General features: G+C 35.4%; 1 protein-coding gene across 1 annotated transcript; it reads right to left on the reverse strand.

The window, feature by feature from the left end:
• Nucleotides 1-8,386: 8,386 nt before the first annotated feature.
• On the reverse strand, nucleotides 8,387-23,202 carry LOC131927209 (uncharacterized). Its single transcript, XM_059282945.1, has 13 exons — nucleotides 23,005-23,202; nucleotides 22,680-22,734; nucleotides 21,197-21,346; nucleotides 19,598-19,707; nucleotides 18,488-18,626; nucleotides 17,305-17,480; nucleotides 16,136-16,207; nucleotides 15,664-15,748; nucleotides 15,322-15,489; nucleotides 14,322-14,399; nucleotides 13,961-14,055; nucleotides 11,729-12,106; nucleotides 8,387-10,850 (listed from the first exon to the last, which is right to left on the reverse strand). Exons 1-13 carry the CDS (start codon nucleotides 23,200-23,202, stop codon nucleotides 10,305-10,307), a joined length of 2,250 nt encoding a protein of 749 aa, XP_059138928.1. The 3' UTR covers nucleotides 8,387-10,304.
• Between the last annotated feature and the right edge of the window lie 800 nt (nucleotides 23,203-24,002).

Raw genomic sequence — 24,002 nt, forward strand, 5'->3', positions numbered from 1 at the left:
CATTTAAGATGGTTTGGTTATAAAAAGAACTAATACAAAACGTCTAATTACAATCTTATTTTTAAACCAGAAATTGCAAATGTGTAATTAAAAGGTGATTCAATGGATTTTATTTTCATAGTCGTGGTGGGTTTGGGCTTTTAAGTAGAGCTAAAATACATCTTATAAATATTATAAGCAGCTGGTATGTTGTGTCGAGTACAATGAGACACAACAAATCAAACATTCTTCCTTTTTAAACATCAGTATCTATAGCAGTCCTCCCACAGCTTCCTTTTTTAAAATTAGAATTTGTCCCTTACTTTAAGGGATCCAAAATTTTTATAAGGGTATAATGTTTATATGTATGTTTCAGATGCTATTGGAAAATATATAACCAATTTAAAAAAATAATAGTAAAGTTTTTATCATCGGAACTAAATTAAGATAAAATTAATAACTATTTCAAAATAAATCAATTACCATAATATTGATTAAAAAAGATTGATATAAATAATTTATTGTATAAATAGAGTGACAATTGGTATACTTTGTAATTTACTTATTTATTTACAAGTTTTTTTTTGTAAAAGTAGCAAATTGTAAGAAGCTAGCCTCCCCTGTAATAACAAACAAAATATTAAAGGGAGATAAAATATTGAATACTGTATCCCGGCACCCGTCTTGTACCAATGTGTTTACATGTGTAACCTAGGGTGTGATTAATTTATGATTCGTCGTTGTTTGTGTGTGTTTCCAGCCAGGACGATGACACCAAATGTGACAGACGTTTGACGTTGTACCCCTTCTCCCAGCACCTTCTTGCAGACATGCAACAATTCGATTTTTAATTAAAGATCATGTTTGAATTAAAATTATTTTTTTACTTGACTATACTCTACATATATATTTTTTGAAAATATTTTTTTCAGGCATTTTTAAAAAGTCATGCATTTAAGGGTTAAATTGCCTTTTGCTTATCGGACTTGCTCAAATAAGAGCTAATTAATCTTTTAAATATATTTCAAACAATCCGATTATTCAATTGGTGTTTTAATTTTTAATATTTTTAAATAGTTTTATAAGCTTTTTACGGAAATAATTTTAATGGGTTAATTAATAATTTTAGTCACAATTATTTTTATGTTTTGTTTTCTTTTTTTTTTTTTTTTTTTTAAGGAAGCCGAAATATTTCATTTTAATAATTTATGGTCAAAGGTATACAACTAGTAAATATTATGTATGAGTTTAAGAAATGCAGAGTCATGTACCCTGTAATAAAGATTTAATATTTAATACCACTATTTTCTTGGTCAAAGGGAAGTAACAATGAAAATATTTTGTCAATTTTATATTTGAGAAGTTATTTACCTTATTTCCGTAAAAGTATTAAATTTAAAATGTAACTTCCAATATTAACTTAATTAATATATTGCATTATTTTAAAATTAAGTTAGTTCAAAATTAAATTTAAAACGTTTAATGTCAGTATAAAGCAAACATAATATAAATAGCCATATCATTATTGCTGTAGTTATTATTATTAAAACTATTTTTTTATTTTAACTATTATAATAATATTTGTTATTAAAATTATTATTAAAATTATTATTATTATTATTATTATTATTATTATTATTATTATTATTATTATTATTATTATTATTATTATTATTGCTATTATTTCTTATACGGTACGTAACTGCAACTCTTGAAGATACGTACTTTTTTACATAGATACGTAGATTTTTTTTGTTGGGTATGTAACTCTGCATTCCTTAAAGGTATCAAGGTTTTTCTGTGTTATATCCCTTTGACCATAAAAGGAAACATTCAAAATTAAAATAGTATATATTATTATTTTTAGAATAGATAACTCTGCACATTTTGCAGATAGTCAGGATTTTCTTTGTTACGTACCTTTGACCGTAAACGGCTATTTTATAAAAAAAAAAATTCAGACTAAGGTATACAACTCTGCAATTTTCAAAGATGAATAGTATTTTCATTGTTACACACCTTTGACTATAACCTTCATATTTTTTTTATTTTAAATCTATAATTCTATAATTGGTTTATGGGGCTCGCGAAGTAGAGTCTCTGCGACCTGGCATGTGAAGGGATAGTGTGTTCAGCACTATGCCGAGTCCAAATTTAAAAATAATAGATAATTTTAATTAGTATCAAATTACGTATTAAATAGAAGGCATGTAGCCTATACATTGTATGTATCCTGGCAATTTGCATGTAAAATTTTAATTAATTTTATACTATCATCTTTAAAGTAAGTATCGCACGGTAAAAAATGATATTTTTATATATGTCATCTACCCTGGGCGGGTTAAGAACCACTGCCCTAGATCTCGATTACATAGGCCTTATGCTTACTCAGACTAGTGACTTTGCCACTGTTATTGCCTTGAAAGTGCCCCCCCCCCCCCCTACTATTATTTAAGAATATACTAGAATGTTTGGGGAATATCACTCCATCTTTATTTTTAAACGTCTAGAGGGTCCTCCGTAAATGATATCTAGCTTAGTCTATGATAGAGATTATAGTCGTGGAGTGTTCAGGATGCTACATAATAATTGTCGTTGATATTTTAAATAAGAATACTTGTGTGTTTGGATCTGTCTTTAGCCCTAGTTTAGAGAACCATGGGTGAAGAGTTGATATATATATATATATATATATATATATATATATATGTGTGTGTGTGTGTGTGTGTGTGTGTGTGTGTGTGTATGTCGGCCTACAGACTTAATAGTAACGATGTTTATCTATAGTCTGTTAATAATACAGTTGGATGAAGCATTGTTTTCTTTAGATATTTAGCACATTTGCGTCATGATGTCACCTCAACCTTGTTGTAATAATTGTCGATTTGTACTTAAAAGACTATTTAGCTTTAAATAATCATTAATGGAAATGGCAAAAAGGCATTTTTCTTCTGTACATTTTGAAATTTTTTGCCATGGTGTTACCCCCCAAAATGGTGTCCGCACCCACCGCCCCACCCTCGCTACGCCTTTGTTACAAATATACAAATATAGAAAGTGCAGACATGATTTATCTTAAAAAATAACTTCCTTATAAAAAACGTTTGAGAAACCACATGCCTGATATGTGTTTTATTTCTTTACAGTAAAAATATTTTAACACCATAAACCGAGCTAAATAACGAATTGTTTTTTTAATAACGTAGGCTCGAAAACGACAAAAACTGAATGGAACTTTTTCCGCCGTGAGCAAATATTCATTATTTTATACACTAATGGGGAACAATATGATTAAATAAAACAAGCAACTTTGTGTTATCAATATAAACTAATAAAAACAAAGGAACTATCAAATGCATATTATTATAAAAACAGTAGGGTTTTGGAAATTCTTGCTAAATATTTTTAAACATTTGGTATGGTCACAAATGTGTCAATGTTCTGTGCTATAAACTCAACAGGTTAGTAATATGTTATAATTTATCTGTCTCTTTATATAGAATGTTATAGTTTATTTTTCTCCTTATAGAGAATGTATTAGTTTATCTTTCTCTGTCGATAGAATGTTATATTTTATTTTGCCCTGTCAATAAAATGTAATAGATTATCTTTTTCTGTCAATAAAATGTAATAGTTTATCTTTCTCTGTCAATAAAGTGTAATAGTTTATCTTTCTCAGTCAATAAAGTGTAATATTTTATTTTTCTCTGTCAATAAAATGTAATATTTTATCTTTCTCTGTAATCTAACCGTGAAGTATCTGTACAAAAATTATGCATCGAACCACAGCGAGTGTAAAAAAAAAAACCACAAGGTAGCAACCACTAATGTCAAGGTCAGGTAGGAAACACCAAGGTCAAGGTCTCAGACCGAGATTTCAAACTCCGGCTCCTGCGACGAGCGGTGGGTGTAGTCGCTGTACCGTGGTGGCTGGGTGCCGGGAGGATTCGAACCCTGAACTTTGGACGAGCCGGCAGCGTGATGGTGGGTGGATAAGATATTCTGTCGCTGGGTCGGCTGGATGACTGGATAACTCTGTAATGGATACTCCGTGTAGCTTGGTGGTGGATAATTCAAATGTTGAACGTGTTGTGGGTACAGTGGATAGGGCGGTCCCTGGGAGAAGCTTTGTGGTATAACAGCAATCCCTGGGGACAGTTTAACATATTATGTATTCATACACCCAACAGTTTAACATATTATGTATACATAAACTAAACAGTTTAACATATTATGTATACATACACTCAACAGTTTAACATATTATGTACACATACACATAACAGTTTAACATATTATGTATACATACACTTATACCTATATGATCATTTTAACATATTATGTATACATACACTTATACCTTTATTAATAGTTTAACATTATGTATACATACACATGTACCTATATTAACAGTTTAACATACTAAGTATACATACACGTATACCTATACTTATAGACACAAATAATTATGTATGCTCTATATATAAATTACTTTTGTTGGCATTTAACTTATTGATTGTTGTCGCTACCCTTGACAAGACAGTCGTTAAAAAATAACGTTAAAATTGTTTTATAAATATTGTAAGGGCGGTAAGCAGCACAAAATATATTTGACTCTGAAACTGTGTCAATTATCACCCGTGACCGTTCTTTACCTTTGAAATTTACTGGCGTATGTAATTTTATCATGTCATATTTATTTGCGTGTTCCGTGTATCTAAATTTATAACATTGAATTATTTTAAAAATAATTGACTGTTTTTAAACTAAGCACATTGGTCTAAATAGCTTAAAAACAAATAGTAAAACATCTATACTAAAACAACTATGAGTTTGAATATTTTGACTGACTTGGTTGTCGTTGTCTCCTCTGTCCTGTTCCCGCCAGACGACAACATCGCCAGAAGATCAGGAGAACACCAACAAGGAGCAGCAGGCCAAACAGGACACACAGACCCACGGCCAGACCCACTCGACTCTGTGGAGGGGGACACATAGGTTGGTCAGTTAGACAAACAGGACACACAGACCCACGGCCAGACCCACACGACTCTGTGGAGGGGGACACATAGGTTGGTCAGTTAGACAAACAGGACACACAGGTTGGTCAGTTAGACAAACAGGACACACAGACCCACGGCCAGACCCACTCGACTCTGTGGAGGGGGACACATAGGTTGGTCAGTTAGACAAACAGGACACACAGACCCACGGCCAGACCCACACGACTCTGTGGAGGGGGACACACAAGTTGGTCAGTTAGACAAACAGGACACACAGGTTGGTCAGTTAGACAAACAGGACACACAGACCCACGGCAAGACCCACTCGACTCTGTGGAGGGGGACACATAGGTTGGTCAGTTAGACAAACAGGACACACAAGTTGGTCAGTTAGACAAACAGGACACACAGACCCACGGCCAGACCCACTCGACTCTGTGGAGGGGGACACATAGGTTGGTCAGTTAGACAAACAGGACACACAAGTTAGTCAGTTAGACAAACAGGACACACAGACCCACGGCCAGACCCACTCGACTCTGTAGAGGGGGACACATAGGTTGGCCAGTTAGACAAACAGGACACACAGGTTGGTCAGTTAGACAAACAGGACACACAGACCCACGGCAAGACCCGCTCGACTCTGTGGAGGGGGACACATAGGTTGGTCAGTTAGACAAACAGGACACACAGACCCACTTGACTCTGTGGAGGGGGACACACAAGTTGGCCAGTTAGTTAGACAAGACACATAGGTTGGCAAGTTAGACAAGACACACAAGTTGGCCAGTTGGTTAGACAGGACACACAAATTGGCCAGTTGGTTAGACAGGACACACAAGTTGGCAAGTTGGTTAGACAGGACACACAAGTTGGCCAGTTGGTTAGACAGGACACACAAGTTGGCCACTTAGACAATACACACAAGTTGGCCAGTTAGTTAGACATGACACATAAATAAATTGGCCAGTTAAACAAGACACACAAGTAGGCCATAGGACGTTAGCAAAACAAGACACACAATTAGGCCAGTAGCTGAACAAGACACAGAAACTGGTCATTTGCCGTTTTATTTTTAAAGAAAACGCGCAAGTTGGCCATATGCTATCTCTTCAATTATCTTATTACGATGAAATAAAAGTATGGTGCTAAGTCAGAGGGTGTTAGATCTAAGTAATTAGGGAAATGGATTTTTCCTCAGCCTATGTCTAACAATGGACTGTTCCAGAGATAGATAAAATCAGAATTACTGGCTCGAACTAGAAATAAAAATGGCGGTGTTAGTACTTGGTTTAGGGGTAAGGTTTGGTTTGCTATGAGAAAGTTATATGACATTCATAATTTGTACGTCACGATTTAATGCGTATCACTTGACATTTTTTTTTACTGTATTAAACTTCATTATATAATTACTAAATATTTAATAATTAGTCTATGATTATATAATAAACTATCACATTTGGGGAATAAAGACCTTTCTTGGTTATTTATAGTACAGGTGTAGCTAGACTAATCATTACCTGGCGTGCCATCAATGCGATGAGATATTTGTGGGCACTTTCTTAATCCTCGGCTAGACCCTAGAATAATAAGCTCTTTGAGAAAATCATCGGAACTTACATAGAACTACAATAGGAGCAATGCAAATATGCTGTAGCACTACTTTAAAACTACTGAGGATTTATCTAGGACCACTGAACACGGTAAAAGGACAAATATACCTAGAACAAACGCTAATTAGTAGTAGTTACTGCTAATTCTAACGACTCACACAGCTGGTGCGGGAGAGGGGAAGATATGTGCTCTTTATCTCAAATTCACTTTTATAAAACATGATCACATCAATTTAATAAATAAATAAATAAGTTATATATATATATATATATATATATATATATATATATATATATATATATATATATATATATATATATATATATATATGATATATATATATATATATATATATATATATATATATATAGAGAGAGAGAGAGAGAGAGAGAGAGAGAGAGAGAGAGAGAGAGAGAGAGAGGTAGGTAGACATACATTTATGTATGTATGTATATATATATATATATATATATATATATATATATATATATATATATATATATATATATATATATATATATATATATACATTTATGTATATACTTAAGATACAAAAAAACTCTTACTTGGTTATGCTGGTATATGTAAGTCATGCTCACTTTACTAGCTACTCACAGTGCAGGAGCTGATCAACGTGCGACACGTGATCCGCGTGTTTACATTCTATTTTTAGTAGCATAACAAATGACGTTTTCGTTTTCTTTCCATTCACCGGTATGTAAGGGAAGTAACAGCGTATGTCAATAATTAGTCCATTGGTAGCGATTGCAGCCCTTTGATTGGCGGCTGAAAGGATCTTTAGTTGTGATTTGTTTGTTTGAAGTTGTGTTCGTGTCAGGAAGGATCAGTTAAGCAGGTAAATAAATAGATTGTGATGTAGGACTTTGAACGCCAGGTGTGTATTTGCAGCGTGTACACACTAAACTGCTTACATCTGCTGTGTCACCCGACACACAAACACGCACAACACACTTGCGTAACACAGAGAGCATACACACATACACACCGCGTCTGATCTACTGCTACTTCAATGTGTTTTGTTACTTTTCTCTTACATAGTTGCATTTATTACAAAAAGGGCAGTTACATCGATCTGTTGTTTACCTTTTTGTACTCAGCTTTCTCCTCTCCCTATTTTTCCTTTTTTTTTCACCCCTCTCCCCCCCCCCACCCCCACCTACTCCGCAACGCGAATAACCTGAATCACCCATAGGTATAAAAAAAAAGGTGTTAGAACACCTAAAGAAACTACTGACGTGAGCGAATTGCACTATGATTGCCTCTTTATTTTTTAATGTATTTACGTGATCTTTGAACACCTTTTTTAAAATCACATGAGACTAAATATTCACATTAAATGGCTTGCGTCAAAGACGTATTGAAAATGCTAAAAACATTAACTTGGAACTCACTTGTATTTCAGAGTTTTTATTGCTTCAAAAAACACATTAATGGCATTTTATAAAGCAACTTTTGAATAAATAAATAAAAACAAGCAATTTAAAATGTTTAATCGAGAAATATTGTAAATAATAATTGTAAATAATAGAGGTATTTGCACTGAGATTTTTTTCCGAGATATTTTGTCCATGAGACTCTTTGTCCTGAGATATTTTGTCCGAGATTGTGTGCGTTAAGATACTTAGCGGTTGAAATGTTTTTTCTCAGATATTTTTGTCAAGGAACTATATACATATGTACATATCTATAAGATTATTCCTATATATTTATATACCTACATATACCTATATATATATATATATATATGTATATATATATATATATATATATATATATATATATATATATATATATATATATATATATATATATATATATATATACATGTAAATATGTTTATTTGTGCATGGATCTCCACCCCGACGCCAACTCAATTATCAACAACAAAAGAAAAAACATGTTTAGATACATTAGCAATAAATAGACTATACAGCTAACTATAATGTTTGAGAATTTCAATTTTTTTTTGCCTTAGACATGTAATTTAAAGCGTCACTTTATCTTGCCATGTTAGCTTTAGTAGTACAGTTTTCACCATCGGCTTGTGAGGACCGATACAGATTTACAATAGTCATACTTCTTTCTGACATGTACTTACATTAATTTAATATGGTTTACTTATACCTAATACAAAACATCTAATTACATTTTATTTTTAAACCTGAAAATGCAAATGTGTAATTAAAAGGTGATTCAATCTTCAGTAAGAAAACACTTTGAAATAACCAACGGTTAAAATCAGCTCTCGTTCACGTACATGATTTGTACCATTGTCTTTACATCCATTACCATGTCAACAACAATACATCATTGTGCGCGTAACGTGCAGTGCGGTGATTAGGATTCTCATTGTCTGAACCAACTCAACTGATGTATAAGTAGACTCATTGAAAGTTTAGCCAAGTGCTGAATAAATAAAATGTCGATTTCATGTTATCTAAGTTTAAAATAATGAAACTCGCTTTCGCGTCCTGTTCGTAGATGAATATCTCTTCATTAAGAGTTATCCTTCCTGTGAAGGGCGTTGGTTCTCCTGTTAAGTTTTGTTAAGTGTGTTTTGGAGTTATCTCTCTTGCCCAAAATTGTTACAGCTGTTGTTTATGATTGAGAAGGAATTTTTTAATCGTATGATCTGGAGTTAAACGGCTTAGTTAAAGTGATCTTTATTTAATGTTGTGAGCTTCATCAGTGTCGCTAGTCGTTAAGGTTAAAACTTAAAATTTAACTACTGGAATAAAAGTAGCACAATTGTTTTTAAAATGGCATTACATTGAAAATGAATTAACACTAGAATTAGACATTAGAATTCTCAAAGTGAAGCAACCTAAAAGTTTAATTTAGACCATGTTGCCAGCTTCAAAATGAAGTAGAATCGGGAAGGCAATAAAAAAATTGCCCTGCCAATGTTATAAAACTAAACTAAAAGCATGTGAAAGGGTGTATTAAGAGAAATGAACACATTAAATTTCCACGAGACATGTTAGTTGTGTAGGGTTAGTCAGTGTTTTTGTGGATACGAATATCAAAGCAACGGTATAGGGGTGGGTGACATGTGGCTGGGGGGAGGGGGGGGGGCTATGATGTCTGGAAGATACACAGAGCTATTGATGTCTGGGACAAAAGTCAGTAATCTTATTAAAGAATGTTTTTGGGGGTCGAATGTATTAGGACTAAGGGTTCAGTGGTTTGGGGGTTAAGGGTTCAGTGGTATTGTACATAAGAGGCTAGTGTTATTGGGGCTAAGCGGTCATTAATATTGGGGCTAATGGGTCAGTAGATATAGGGCTAAGGGGCATGTGGCATTGTAGCCAAGAGGTTAGAGGTATTGGGGCTAAGAGATCATTAATATTGAGACTAATTGGTCATTAGAATTAGAGCTAAGGGGTCATTAATATTGGGGCTAAGGGGTTAGTAGATTTAGGGCTAATGGGTCATTAGAATTAGGGCTAAGGGGTCATTAATATTGGGGCTAAGAGATTAGTAGAATTAGGGCTAAGTGGTCATAAGTATTGGGGCTAATGGGGTCATTAATATTTTATTTAGAGCTAAGAAATCAGTAGAAATATGACAAAGGGGTCTGTGGTATTGGGGCTAAGGGGTTAGTGGAATTGGGGCTTAGAGGTCAGGGGCGTTCCGACAGTATATTAAGGACGATGGGACCCGCAACCCTGTAACCTGCGTGTGTTCCTATACCAACTTGACGTAATCAGGTTCTGCATCACCAAAGCCGTTGATGGCCCTGACAACCGAGCTGAACTCGGAACTAATCTCAGACACCTGGACAGGTGGGATGAAAAGACGTTCAGACGGTTCTTCTGACGGCTCGCTGTACAAGGACTCTGGCACTTCCTCGGGTTGAACCCGCAGTGGTTGACCTCTATCCCAAGCTGTCTTCCCTTTCAAGTTCACCGTGACGTGTGTTGGTACCGTGAACACACTCAGCTCCTCCGTGTTATTGTTAACCTCGCCCACACGGCTATATCGTTGGGAATCTTCAGAATCCACGAGAACCGGAAGTTCCTGAGTCGAAACCGAAAGTGGCGTTTGGATGTCCGGGAAGACACCAGAATCGTCTGACGTCATCGGTAGCAGAAGTTTGGTCGGCTGGCCGAATTTCTCATGGAACCAGTGACGGTTGTTGGCCTCAAAGAGACGCGCCTCTCTAATGGCGGAGAGAAGTTGCGAGCCCTCCTTCAAGAATTGGAGGTTCTCCGCCTTCATGGGTAAGATGGTCTGAAAGAAAGGGGAAGCAATCCTCTATGTATTGATTTCTGGTGTTCACAAAATAAATGGGGATGTATGGCTAATGAATTTTCCTTCAGTCTGTACATGAACTTGGTCTAAAACTAGGGTGTTTGATATATTATTTCGTTTCTATGATCAATTCCTTGTTACAGTCTATTTCATTTTAAAAAGTATATAATTTCATTTTAAAAGTTTGTGTCCTTTCAAAAGTTTGTTTCATTTCAAAAGTTTGTTTCATTCAAAAGAATCTTTCATTTCAAAACTTTATTTCAAAAGCCTATTTCGTTTCAAAAGTCAATTTCATTTCAAAAATATATTTCATTTCAAAAGTTTGTTTCATTTCAAAAGTTTGTTTCATTTTAAAGATGTGTTTAATTTCAAAAGTTTAATTTCAAAAAGTACATTCCCCTCCCTTCGCTCAGCAAACCATGTTCACTTTTAAATAAATGCCCCTTAAATACACACACACACACATTCACACACATACACACACACACAATCAACCATTCACTAAACACACTTCCTTTGGATAGTTGACGAACACACATACGCCCATGCAAACACTGCATTCCATAAACCGCATTGGAGTAGCAGAAATAGACCGGTCTTTAAACCACTCTACCATGCTACTAGCACCATAACGACGATAAGATCTGAAGAAACTAAACTATCGGTCCAGGTTCTGTTGTTAAAACAGCCAGACATTAAACATTTTTACTATAGAAGACAACGAAAATATTGACGAAAGCTTAGACGAATGGTTCTTTGTCATCATCGACAGTGTTTTTGTTTATTTTTTTAAACTGTTTTTTTTTTACTAACGTTACATTAATACTAATAAATTATTAATGAAGTCAAATACTCACTCCGACAGCGTCCAAACTCTTGCTGCTGAGTACGTGAATTTTCCTGAGCAGCTCCGGCAACTGACGCGGCAGCTTGTAGACGAACGGGGAGGGCAGGTACGTGCGGCAGCGCACCACATCAAAGTGGACCGAGATCAAACCCTCCCGCAGCTGGTCGTGGTTCAAGATGTGCTGCAGGTAGATGGGGTACAGGTCACCCCCGGGCCGGCCCCTGTAGCGGGTGTGGCTCAGGTGGGCGGAGAAGAGCTTCTCGGCTGCTACCGAGTCCACGAAGATCACGTGATCCGCTTGGTTCAGCTGACGCAGGAACCACTCGTAGGTCAAGGTCTCTTGAACGTCCGCGTTGGGAGGGTAGGTGACGTCACAGTGGCAGTGGACCTGGTTGGAAGGGTTTAGGAAAGTCCATGTGAAGTATCGATTTTTACAAAAAGTCCGTCAATGGGATCTTCCTAAAGCAGGGGTGCTAGGAAGCTAGTACTGTTTCAATATCAGATTCGGATTCGGTGCTAATGCGTGAAATTAGAGTTTGTGATGTGGTATGTTTTGAGTTCGGGTTTGGTTTAGGGACCGAGTTAGCTTTGACACTATCAAGTTATATTTGTTTATAGTTTACTACCATTAATCTCAACACCCCCCCCCCTTCTAAAGAAGATGCCATCATTGTGCTATTAAAGGACATTCATCAACTATGTTTTCATGTACGAGTCATTTTATGAGCTCTCAAGGGAGCAAACTGTAAACTGATTGACACATAAATTCAGTCCATTAGGTGGTTCCACGTCGCGTGTCTTTAAATTAGAACGTGTATTATATTAAGGGAATGTTTATATGTTAATGTAAGACGGTGGAGACCACCATGTTTTCTCGGCCATAATATTTTACTTTATTCAAGCCTATAAGACTCGCTTGATTAATAAGACATGAGAGCCAGCTGCGTTTAAGTCATTAACATGTTCAAGTATTTTCTTGGCTCTTTAATAATTAAATAATATTTAATAATAGCCGCCCTTGGATTCCTCTCGGCTCTTAAAGTATTCAGTCGTTAAACATTTAGATCTTTGGGTCTAGAGAGCACCGTACATTTAGATCTTTGGATCTAGAGTGCACCGTACATTTAGATCTTTGGGTCTAGAGTGCACCGTACATTTAGATCTTTGGATCTAGAGAGCACCGTACATTTAGGTCTTTGGATCTAAAGAGCACCGTACATTTAGATCTTTGAGTCTAGAGAGCACCGTACATTTAGATCTTTGGGTATAGAGAGCACCGTACATTTAGATCTTTGGGTGTAGAGAGCACCGTACATTTAGATCTTTGGGTCTAAAGAGCACCGTACATTTAGATCTTTGGGTCTAAAGAGCACCGTACATTTAGATCTTTGGGTCTAAAGAGCACCGTACATTTAGATCTTTGGATCTAGAGAGCACCGTACATTTAGAGCTTTGGATCTAGAGAGCACCGTACATTTAGATCTTTGGGTCTAAAGAGCACCGTACATTTAGATCTTTGGGTCTAAAGAGCACCGTACATTTAGATCTTTGGATCTAAAGAGCACCGTACATTTAGATCTTTGGGTGTAGAGAGCACCGTACATTTAGAGCTTTGGATCTAGAGAGCACCGTACATTTAGATCTTTGGGTCTAAAGAGCACCGTACATTTAGATCTTTGGGTCTAAAGAGCACCGTACATTTAGATCTATAAGTCTAGATAGCACCGTACATTTAGATCTTTGGGTCTAGAGAGCACCGTACATTTAGATCTTTGGGTCTAGAGAGCACCGTACATTTAGATCTTTGGATCTAGAGAAACCCGTACATTTAGATCTTTGGATCTAGAGAGCACCGTACATTTAGAGCTTTGGATCTAGAGAGCACCGTACATTTAGATCTTTGGGTCCAAAGAGCACCGTACATTTAGATCTTTGGGTCCAAAGAGCACCGTACATTTAGATCTTTGGGTCTAAAGAGCACCGTACATTTAGATCTATAAGTCTAGATAGCACCGTACATTTAGATCTTTGGATCTAGAGAGCACCGTACATTTAGAGCTTTGGATCTAGAGAGCACCGTACATTTAGATCTTTGGGTCCAAAGAGCACCGTACATTTAGATCTTTGGGTCTAGAGAGCACCGTACATTTAGATCTTTGGGTCTAGAGAGCACCGTACATTTAGATCTTTAAGTCTAGAGAGCACCGTACATTTGGATCCGTGGGTCTAAAGAGCACCGTACCTCCAGGAACTTGACCAGTGCTTTGATCTTCTCCATATGAAGGTGGTGGTCATCGGCGGACATGACGTAAAGACGTTTCCTCTTCAAGGCTGGGGCTAAAGGAAGGTCAGACAGACATTACATGGGTCAAGGTTAAGGCTAAGGAGGGTCAGTTGGACAGGACATAGGTCAAGGTTGGGGCTAAAGGAAGGTCAGTTGGACAGGACATAGGTCAAGGTTGGGGCTAAGGAAGGTCAGTCGGACAGAACATAGGTCTAGTTAAAGCAGCTTATACTAGCTTCCCCCCCCCCCCCTCCCACCCATGATAATGATGTACGTATGAATTAAGATAAGATTATCTGAAACAGATAGGGTACTTTACCGATGGTTCTTGTGTGCTCTGAGGTACCGTCTGATGATGCATGAACTTCTCCACTTGTTTTATGCGAGATAGGATCATCTGGTGAACATAACATGAACTTATAGGAATGAAACATGACATGAGATTGGCATGAACTTTGATATTAACATTTTCTTTCTTCTTCTAAGTCCTTCATTGTAACGTTAAACGGGATATCCTCCAACCACATCAAGTATTACGTGTCAATATAATAGGCCGTTAATTCTGATTTCGGTCTGCTTTTCTTTATGAAATTTGCTTCTATAGCATTTGTATATTTAAAAATAAACTAAAGGGCGGCATTTTTATTTGATTTTTGGAGTTTTCTCTTCAAGAGGGGTTTCTGTCTCTAGCTATTGCGCCGCATCTGCCCAAGGATTCGAACTCAGTTTTTTTTTCGGTTTAGCAACAATGAGCTTTACCGGCCATACTACGCCGACACAACAGCAACAATGAGCTTTACCAACCAGACGACACCGACTCCACAAATGAACATTGACATAACTATATGGAAGTAAAAAATGACATTTACAGTAAAGCAAATGTATAATTCAAAAACTTGATTTCCTATCTAAATTACGAAAAAAAAATTGAACAGCGGCAAAGAGATGAACGACCTTGCTGTTGTTTCTTCAGGTCAAGCATTAGAGACTGAATTTGATGACGTTGACACGGTGTTAGTGAGAGGCTAATGTTACAAACTTATTAGGTAGGAAAATACATCAGGAGCAATGTGATAGCTTATCTTGGAAAGGGAGGTAATGGAGGATTTCATAGGGAGGATAATCTGGGAAAAAAAGTGTAAAAAAAATATTTGGCTGAAGACTGCTTTGTTTGTGTGGGTTACATAATATATATATATATATATATATATATATATATATATATATATATATATATATATATATATATATATATATATATATATATATATATATATATATATATATATATATATAAAGCCATAGTTTATTTATTATACCTCTCGGCGAGTGATTATCTATATAGCGCTTTAAAACAACGCCCAGAATGATGACGGCAGCAATTAGAATAACCGCCCCTGTAACCCCGCCCCAGATGTAGAAGGTTGTATCATCCTCGTCATCAGCTTCAGGTTGATCATAATTAAAATTCGGCACAAGTTCGGCGTCTGAAAATAATTGCAATATTATGAGGTAGTGATATTTTTTTAAAGAAAAAACTAAAAAATGAGGCTTTAATGTTTTTAAGATGGTAAGTTAGTTTTATAAAAGGGGTGAAATCGTTGGCTAAGGAACGCCATTTAAAATGTATCCTTCAGTTAAAAAAAAAAGAACAACCATACCTGCTAAACTTATATTAAACCAATAGGTCTCGGTGGCGACACATTTTTTTTTACATAGCTTCTTCTTATTACAATTACAGTTCACCTGGATATAAAAGCAAAAAAAACCCCATCCTTAGCTCCGCATAAAACATGCAGTAAGAATTTCGTACATACAAAGAGGTTTCACTCTAAAACACACATGTCTAAGTCAGTGGCTTAGCTAGGGGGAGGGGTGGGGAGGATGGGCGTGCCATGGCGCCGACCCTGGGGGAGGGGGCGCAAAAGGGGTAGAAAAAAATCTTAAAAGCTCAGTTTTGTTGCACTTTTGAATTATAAACAGTCAGAAGTTAAACGGATACAATATATATATATATATATATATATATATATATATATATATATATATATATATATATATATATATATATATATATATATATATATATATATATATATATATCACCCGTCATTGTCTCTAATATATACCTACCCAGATCTTATAAGCGTCATCCGTCATATTTGGAAACTCAACATAACCTAGTGTTTCTTCAGTTGTGGAAATCTGTTTAAAAATGTTTACAAAAAAAAGGCTGATACTCAATTTGATTTTGTTAATGGTAATATATATATATATATATATATATATATATATATATATATATATATATATATATATATATATATATATATATATATATATATATAATCGTTTCATTTTGTGTACTCTTAGATTTTTAAAATCTTGAGGCGAGGCCTAGAATCATAAAACCGCCCTGTTTTTGTTATCAATGGGAATCATGGTGAAAAACAATTTATATCGAAAATGTATATATCTTCCTGGTTAACGAGATTTTAAGCGAGAGAGTTTCACAAGCGCACACCATTCAGTGGTTAAATTAATTAAATATTAGAGAACCAAATCCTAGTTTTGTGACAAGAGTTTTTGATTAGACAAAAAAAATTGCTTTCAACTTGGCAAATAAAGAGTTCAACTGTTTGCTTTTATTTTGTTGCTGTTTTTGTTTTTTTTTAGTTTTTGTCCCTTTAGTTAAAAAGGTGTCCAATTGCATGGTTATCGGATTTGGATCCACGTGCCAAGTTTGAAACGAATCGGTCAGTTAGAGGTGATCGAAATTTTGCTCCGCAGTTTCGATCCTTGACGACAAAAGCACAGATATATCGACAGATAGAAGGAGGAAGCAAGTTAAAATAAAAGCTTTTAAAAACACAATGTTGACGTGTGCGCTGATTTTTTTTTTCCTTTTTTTACAGTGAAGATTAACTAGATTCAAGCTGATTAGTGTGAGGAGGTCGAGCTATAGCGATCTAGCTGTATAGGGTCTAGAATTGGGGTCTAGTTGTATTGGGGCGGGGGGTCTGGTTGTACTAGGGTGTGGTTGTATTAAGGTCTAGCTAGGTTGTGAAGGGAACAGTGTTGTTGATAACTAATTTATTCTTGAACACACATATGCTTATGTAGTGAAACATATGTATACTGATGGTGACTGGGGGGAAAATTCGTTTTAAAGTAATATTTATAAAGTCGACAATTTCTCATTGACACCGTGTGATAGATGTGATACTTATAATACAATAAACAATTCACACTCGTATAACATATTGAAACTACTCTACGATACAATGAATGTGTGTACTTACATTAAAGACTCGAGTGAAATTCCGGTAGTTTTTCGTCAGGCTGTGGTTGGCTTTAAACAACCTAAACTCGAACTCTGTGACGTCGAGGTATGGCGGAGACAAGAGAAACCAACAGCTCACGGTCCGGTTGGGGTTCACTTTGTAGGACACGTTTGGAGACCATTCATCGCTGGACACTGTTAAAGAAGGTCAGAATAAAAATTAGAGGCCGATTCTAGCCGGTAAAGGATACACGTGAGCAACGGAGAGAAACTACTGCCTTCATTTGCGGCGATGTTTTCGATGGTACTGCGCATGCGTGTGTTTGAAAACAAACCGCAGAACCCTAATCCTATCCCTAAACCTAACCCTAGCCCTAGTCCTAACCCTAACTATTGAGTTTCGTATTTCTGCCGGAAAATCTTGTTCCGAGTAGCCACTTTACAATTACATTCGGTTCGTATTTTACTTTCTCGTATACAGAGTATAGAGAAAATATTGTAATTGTGCAAAAAAAAAAATCGAGATTTTCGCAAATCTCGACATTTTACACCTTTCCCTGAGTAGGAAAAACATAGTTTTGCAATATTGTCCGTATGTCTGTGTGTGTATGTGTGTCTGACAACACTATAACTCGAGTAACGTTACAGCTAGGTTAATGAAATTTTATATACAAGTATTATATCAAATTTGTAGATCCGTATCAACTTTTTAGTGACTTCCGATAACCGGAAGTGGAACTTTTTTACTTTCAATTTCTCTAAAGCCTATAACTTGAGTACTGTTTCAGACAGATAAATGAAATTTCACATATAAGTAAAATGTCTAATTCTCTGCCTACTTTTAAATTTTGAGTAACTTCCGTTGATCGGAAATAGTAATTTAGGCTATTTCCGATTTTTTTAAAAACAAAAAACAATTTAGATTTAAAGTGAAATTTTACTTTGTTTAAAAGAGAACATTTGGGCGCCATAATAAATCGGGGCCTCGACTCAGGGGTTGGGTGGTAAAAAAATATCTGAATTGTCACGATGTAGTTTATGTGCAAACCATAAAACGCCAACAAATTACAAGACTAGAGATGTCTTCAGACTAAAAAAAAAGGCTTTTAAAATTATTTAGCAGTAACATGAAAATTATGCTAGTAATTCATTCTTTGGGCTAAGTAAGTTAAGTTCAGGGTTTCTATCTCTCTCTCGCTTACCGACTTTTTCAGTTGTGATAGAAAGCTGGTCGTACGTTCCCTGAACATCTCGTTCGTCTGGTCTAGGTGTCGGCAGACTGTAGAGCCTCAGGTCATAGGTTTTCTTGGGGGAGAGACTCAGTCTGTACAGGAACTTGGTCTGTATGGAGGGGGGGGGAGGAATGGGAGAGGTGTATTCACTAAAGTCTTTTTAAATTCAAAAGTGTATTTCATTTCAAAAGTCTATTTCATTTTAAAAGTTATTTCTAAATTACATTTTTTTTTTCCAAAGCCACAGCTTCCTTCTAAGAAACTGTGCCCGATTCATGCTATTTGTATATAGAACTTTAAAATGAAAAATTAAAATAGTCTTAAGGGGTCGTCCATAAATGACGTCACACTCGGGAGGGAGTGGGGTGTCCGTAATTTTGTGACGGTGTGTGATGAGGCAGGAGGGGGGGTCAGATGGTGTGACGTAACAGTTTTGCATTATAAAAAAGCATTGTTAGAAAACGTGTTTTTTTTTTGGGGGGGGGGGGTCTTGCTTTTTGTGACGATATGGGACGCAGGGGAGCGGGGGGAGGTAAAAATCGTCAAAAAATCGTGAAGTCATTTTCACAAATGACCCCTAATCTAGTCGGTGGAAAATGATCTCAGGATAAATTAGCTCTGAACAAATAATTTCAGGACAAAATAATAATCTCAGAACAAATTATTACATAAAAAATTATTTCAGACATCTCAGGGCGAAATATCTAAGGAAAAGTCATATCAGGACAAATTATTTCAAGAAAAATGTTCTCAGCAGAAGTGGTCTCTGAAAAATATCTAAAGAACTAATTATCCCAGAACAAGCTATATTAGGACAAATAATCTCAGAATAAAATATCTGAGATATATAGACTTAGATATTATGGCTTTAAGACATTTCGTATGGGATATTTTGTCAGAAATAATTTGTTTTGTGCTATTTTGCCATGGAAACCTTGTATGTTATCGACAAAAAACTGCATGTTACCGATTATAAACTGTTTATAATACATTTCTAAACGGAACATTTCTGATTTTACCTCAAGAGGCATAACTCCCAACTTAACTACCAAGTACTCGTTAAGATTGTTTCAATGCTACCTTTATAGGCCTGACTGAATCCGACTCATTGAGACGAAAAATTCTACAATCTGTTGTCTGATTGGTAGTCCAAATAAGGAGAAATCCTTCGATCTCAGCACGAGCGCTAGCTGGAAGTATTGGATTGTATGATTATATATATATATATATATAAATATATATATATATATATATATATATATATATATATATATATATATATATATATATATATATATATATATATATATATATATATATATATATATATATATATATATATATATATATATATATATATACATGTAATTTAATAAACATAAAATTTATGTTAATGAACCTATTGCTTAATACTAAGAAGAACTTTTATATATATATATATATATATATATATATATATATATATATATATATATATTCAATGTGTGTGTATATATATATATATATATATATATATATATACACACATATATATATATATATATATATATATATATATATATATATATATATATATATATATATATATATATATATATATATATATATATATGCCTATGTATATCTGATTCCACAAATAAGTCGTGGCTAAGAAATTATTGGCCATAGCTCTTACCGATATTATACACCAATGCATAAAATACTTAATATAGAAATAAACAGGTAAACTAAACTTGTTGTGAGCATTTTTTTTTTAAATTAGAGTTAGAACAGTTTGCTTCTGGAAAAGCAATATTTACAAATATGTTTGTACAGTAGTAGCTCCACGACCCGTCCAACGGCCCGTAAAGACCTTACATTGTACTCAAACTACAGACCTTAAAGACTTACCATTGTACTCACCCTATAGACCTTATAGGCCTAGCATTGTACTCATCCCATAGACCTAACATTGTCATTACCCCAGAGATCTTATAGACCTACTCGCCCTAAAGACCTAACATTGTACTCACCCTATACACCTTATAGACCTAACATTGTCCTTACCCCATAGACCTAACAGTGTACTCACCCTATAGACCTAACATTGATCTCACCCTATACACCTTATAGACCTAATATTGTACTTACTATATAGACCTAACATTGTCCTAACCCCATACACCTTATAGACCTAACATTATACTCACTCTATACACCTTATAGACCTAATATTGTACTCACCCTATAGACCTAACATTGTACTCACCCCATAGACCTTATAGACCTAACATTGTACTTACCTTATAGACCTAACATTGTACTTACTTTATAGACCTAACATTGTACTCACCCTATAGACCTAACATTATACTCACCCCATAGACCTTATAGACCTAACATTATACTCACCCCATAGACCTTATAGACCTAACATTGTACTCACCCTATAGACCTTATAGACCTAACATTGTTCTACCCCCATAGACCTTATAGACCTAACATTGTACTCACCCTATAGACCTTATAGACCTAACATTGTACTCACCCTATAGACCTAACAACGTACTGACCCTATAGACCTTATAGACCTAACATTGTCCTACCCCCATAGACCTTATAGACCTAACATTGTGCTTACCCCATAGACCTAACATTGTACTCACCCTATACACCTTATAGACCTTACATTGTACTCACCAGAGTTGGGCAGCCTCCACTGAATGTCAAAGTTAAACTCATTGGATCCAGCCAGCACAAATTGACCTGGCGGCTCCACAGAAAGTTTGCTACGGGAAAACTCTGGTGGAAGAAGAGACCTGTCGAAACTTTGAGCAAACTTCTGGCATTCTGTTGGATTTGCAGGATGATTCGTCAAAACATTTCAAGTCACATATTGTGGTGTATGGGGGTAATGTGTGGGTACAGAGCACTGTCAACAATGTCACCTGTCTTTTCATTTCTGGATTTATATATTTTAATTAATTTTTTTTCCCTAAACATGTCGCTGTTTGTGAATTATTAAAATTTAGGTTGCGTTGTTTTATTTTTTTTTTTTAAATAGTAATGTACATTATTATGTTTATCGATGATTTTCTTCTTTTTAGTGAAAAATTATTATGAAAATTGTTGTTAAAACGTGTTTATAAAATATTTAAAATAAATATTTAATGAGTCTTTTTTTTAAATTATATCAATTCCGTTGGTTTTTTTTTTTATTGGTTTTTTTTGCAGTTTTTGCAGCCCCAAAATATGTCATACTTTTGGGATATGGGATGGTTCCGATTAATATTAATATCAAAGGTAATGGTCTAAAGCAGGGGTCTCCAAACTACGGCCCGCGAGGTCTACTCATCCGGCCCGCGGATGTCCAGGGAAAAATCACTGTTTGTTGGATTTGGCTGAGGAACTTTGCCCAGAAAATTCAAAACAATTTAAAAATGTAGTTTTGGGTGCAAATACTTTGCCCGCCGTGTTACGAACATTGCTGAAGATGGTAAATTTAATAAGGTAACATGGGCTCATAGACATGCTGAAAGATACAATAAACAGAATCGCGAGATTTACCATATTACACTGTAGTAAGATGGCTAGTTATGAGAAAGTTCTGAGCAGAGTATATAAGTTAAGAAAGGAAGACTTTGCTAATGTCAAAACTTTTGCATCAAAGTACCTTTCAAAATTTGAAACAACATACCTGTGAAGGACAACGTTAGAGCAAACTTGGACCTCGAGTGTGTTGTTGACCACCCACAGTGTTTCTTTCACACTTTTTTCTCCGGGAGGGGGGACACTTGAAATGTGTATATATTTCTATATATATTTTATTTTATCGAGGGGGTTAGACGCTCTTCGGGGGGAGGGGGGGGGGGGAAGAGGGGCCCCGCCATCCCGAAGAGCTGCCTGGATAAAACTCTGGCCCCCAAAATGATATTTGATAGTTAATGCGGCCCTCGGGCTGAAAAGTTTGGAGACCCCTGGTCTAAAGAAATGTAATTTTAGGATACAATGGGGTTCGGGAGAGGGTAAAAAATGTTACATGTTTGTTCTATATAATAGTATAAGAACGACCCCCGTATAGGTACTTTCTACGATTACATTTAAAAAGAGGTTTTAAAAAAGTTATATATATTTGCACTGACAAAAATTGAATAAAACGAAAAAAAAAGAATATTTTACTTGCCGTGTGTAAGGTAGGTCCGTATACATAAACTAGTGAAATCCCACTCAACTCCAGACTATAAATAACAGAACAAAATATCCATAAGCTTATTTTGAAAAGTTAAATATAAAAACGTCCAAACTTTTATTTTTAAAAAAACCCAAATTTAAAATACCAAAGAAAGATCTTAATAAAGAAAACCAGAGGAAACACTCCTGAAAATAACTGGGTTTTTTTGTTTCTAAATTTTAAAGTTATAATTCTAAAAATGTGTCAACACTCTGAGTCGATAAAGACGGTGGGCGAGTAAGAACAATAAAATATGGGCGGTCGTACTCTAGCGTACCTGTGAAGCGGTGTTACTGATAGTCAGGTTGCAATAGTTGACGACACCCCAGCTAGAGTGAAGGAAAGAACAAAAAAAGAAAACACCTCTAACAGACAAAAGCCGGGCTCCATCCATAGCTGTGAGAAACGGTGCACTGAGTAGCCTACGAGCGATCTTCACTTCACATTGAATACTTGAGTTAATCTTTACATCCATTTCCTTCCTCTTCGCTTCTTCATACAGTTTTATGACGTTTTAAGAATTACTCGTGTTATCAGAACACAACATATTTATATATGGATGTAAATAAATATGCATCTAATGTTATATGTATATATATATATATATATATATATATATATATATATATATATATATATATATATATATATATATATCCATTTCTTCTTTAAGAGATCATTAATCCGTTAATCCGCTACTTAAATCCCAAGGTCACAATAATAAAAAAAATTGTTCCAGAAAAAAAGCTTTTGTACGAACTGAATGTAAAAAGGAAGTAAAGTTCTTCTTTAGACCGTTGGGTAAATGAAGCAGAGTTCATGTGCTACTTGACCTCAATCTGTGAGGTATCCATCACAGCTAAGTGGGCTCGGCGACGTCATTCAGTCACAAAGTCCGAACAGAGATCCTAACACAAGACCTTGGGGTTAGTAGCCAAATACTCCACCATCTGACCACGCCGTTCCCTATGAAATGTATTACCCTCCTTGACATTTTTTTAATGAGCTATTTACGCTTTTCCATTTCATACGCTTCTTGACGATCTTTGCTATTCCACACACAAGACAAAGTGAGCCGCTTTTCTTTTATGGTTACAACACCAACAACGACGACAACACTAGCAATGTTGACAAGAGCATCAACAGCGACTACTCTAGCAATGAACACAAGAGTATCAACGACGACAACACTATCAATGGTGTCAACAGCATCAATGATGATAATACTATAATTGGTGACACCATCATTAGTGACAACACTATCATTGGTGCCAA

This window comes from Physella acuta, unplaced genomic scaffold (assembly GCF_028476545.2).
Source record: "Physella acuta isolate Inbredline_101_S28 unplaced genomic scaffold, ASM2847654v3 ptg001383l, whole genome shotgun sequence".
NCBI classification, from domain to species: Eukaryota; Metazoa; Mollusca; class Gastropoda; family Physidae; genus Physella; species Physella acuta.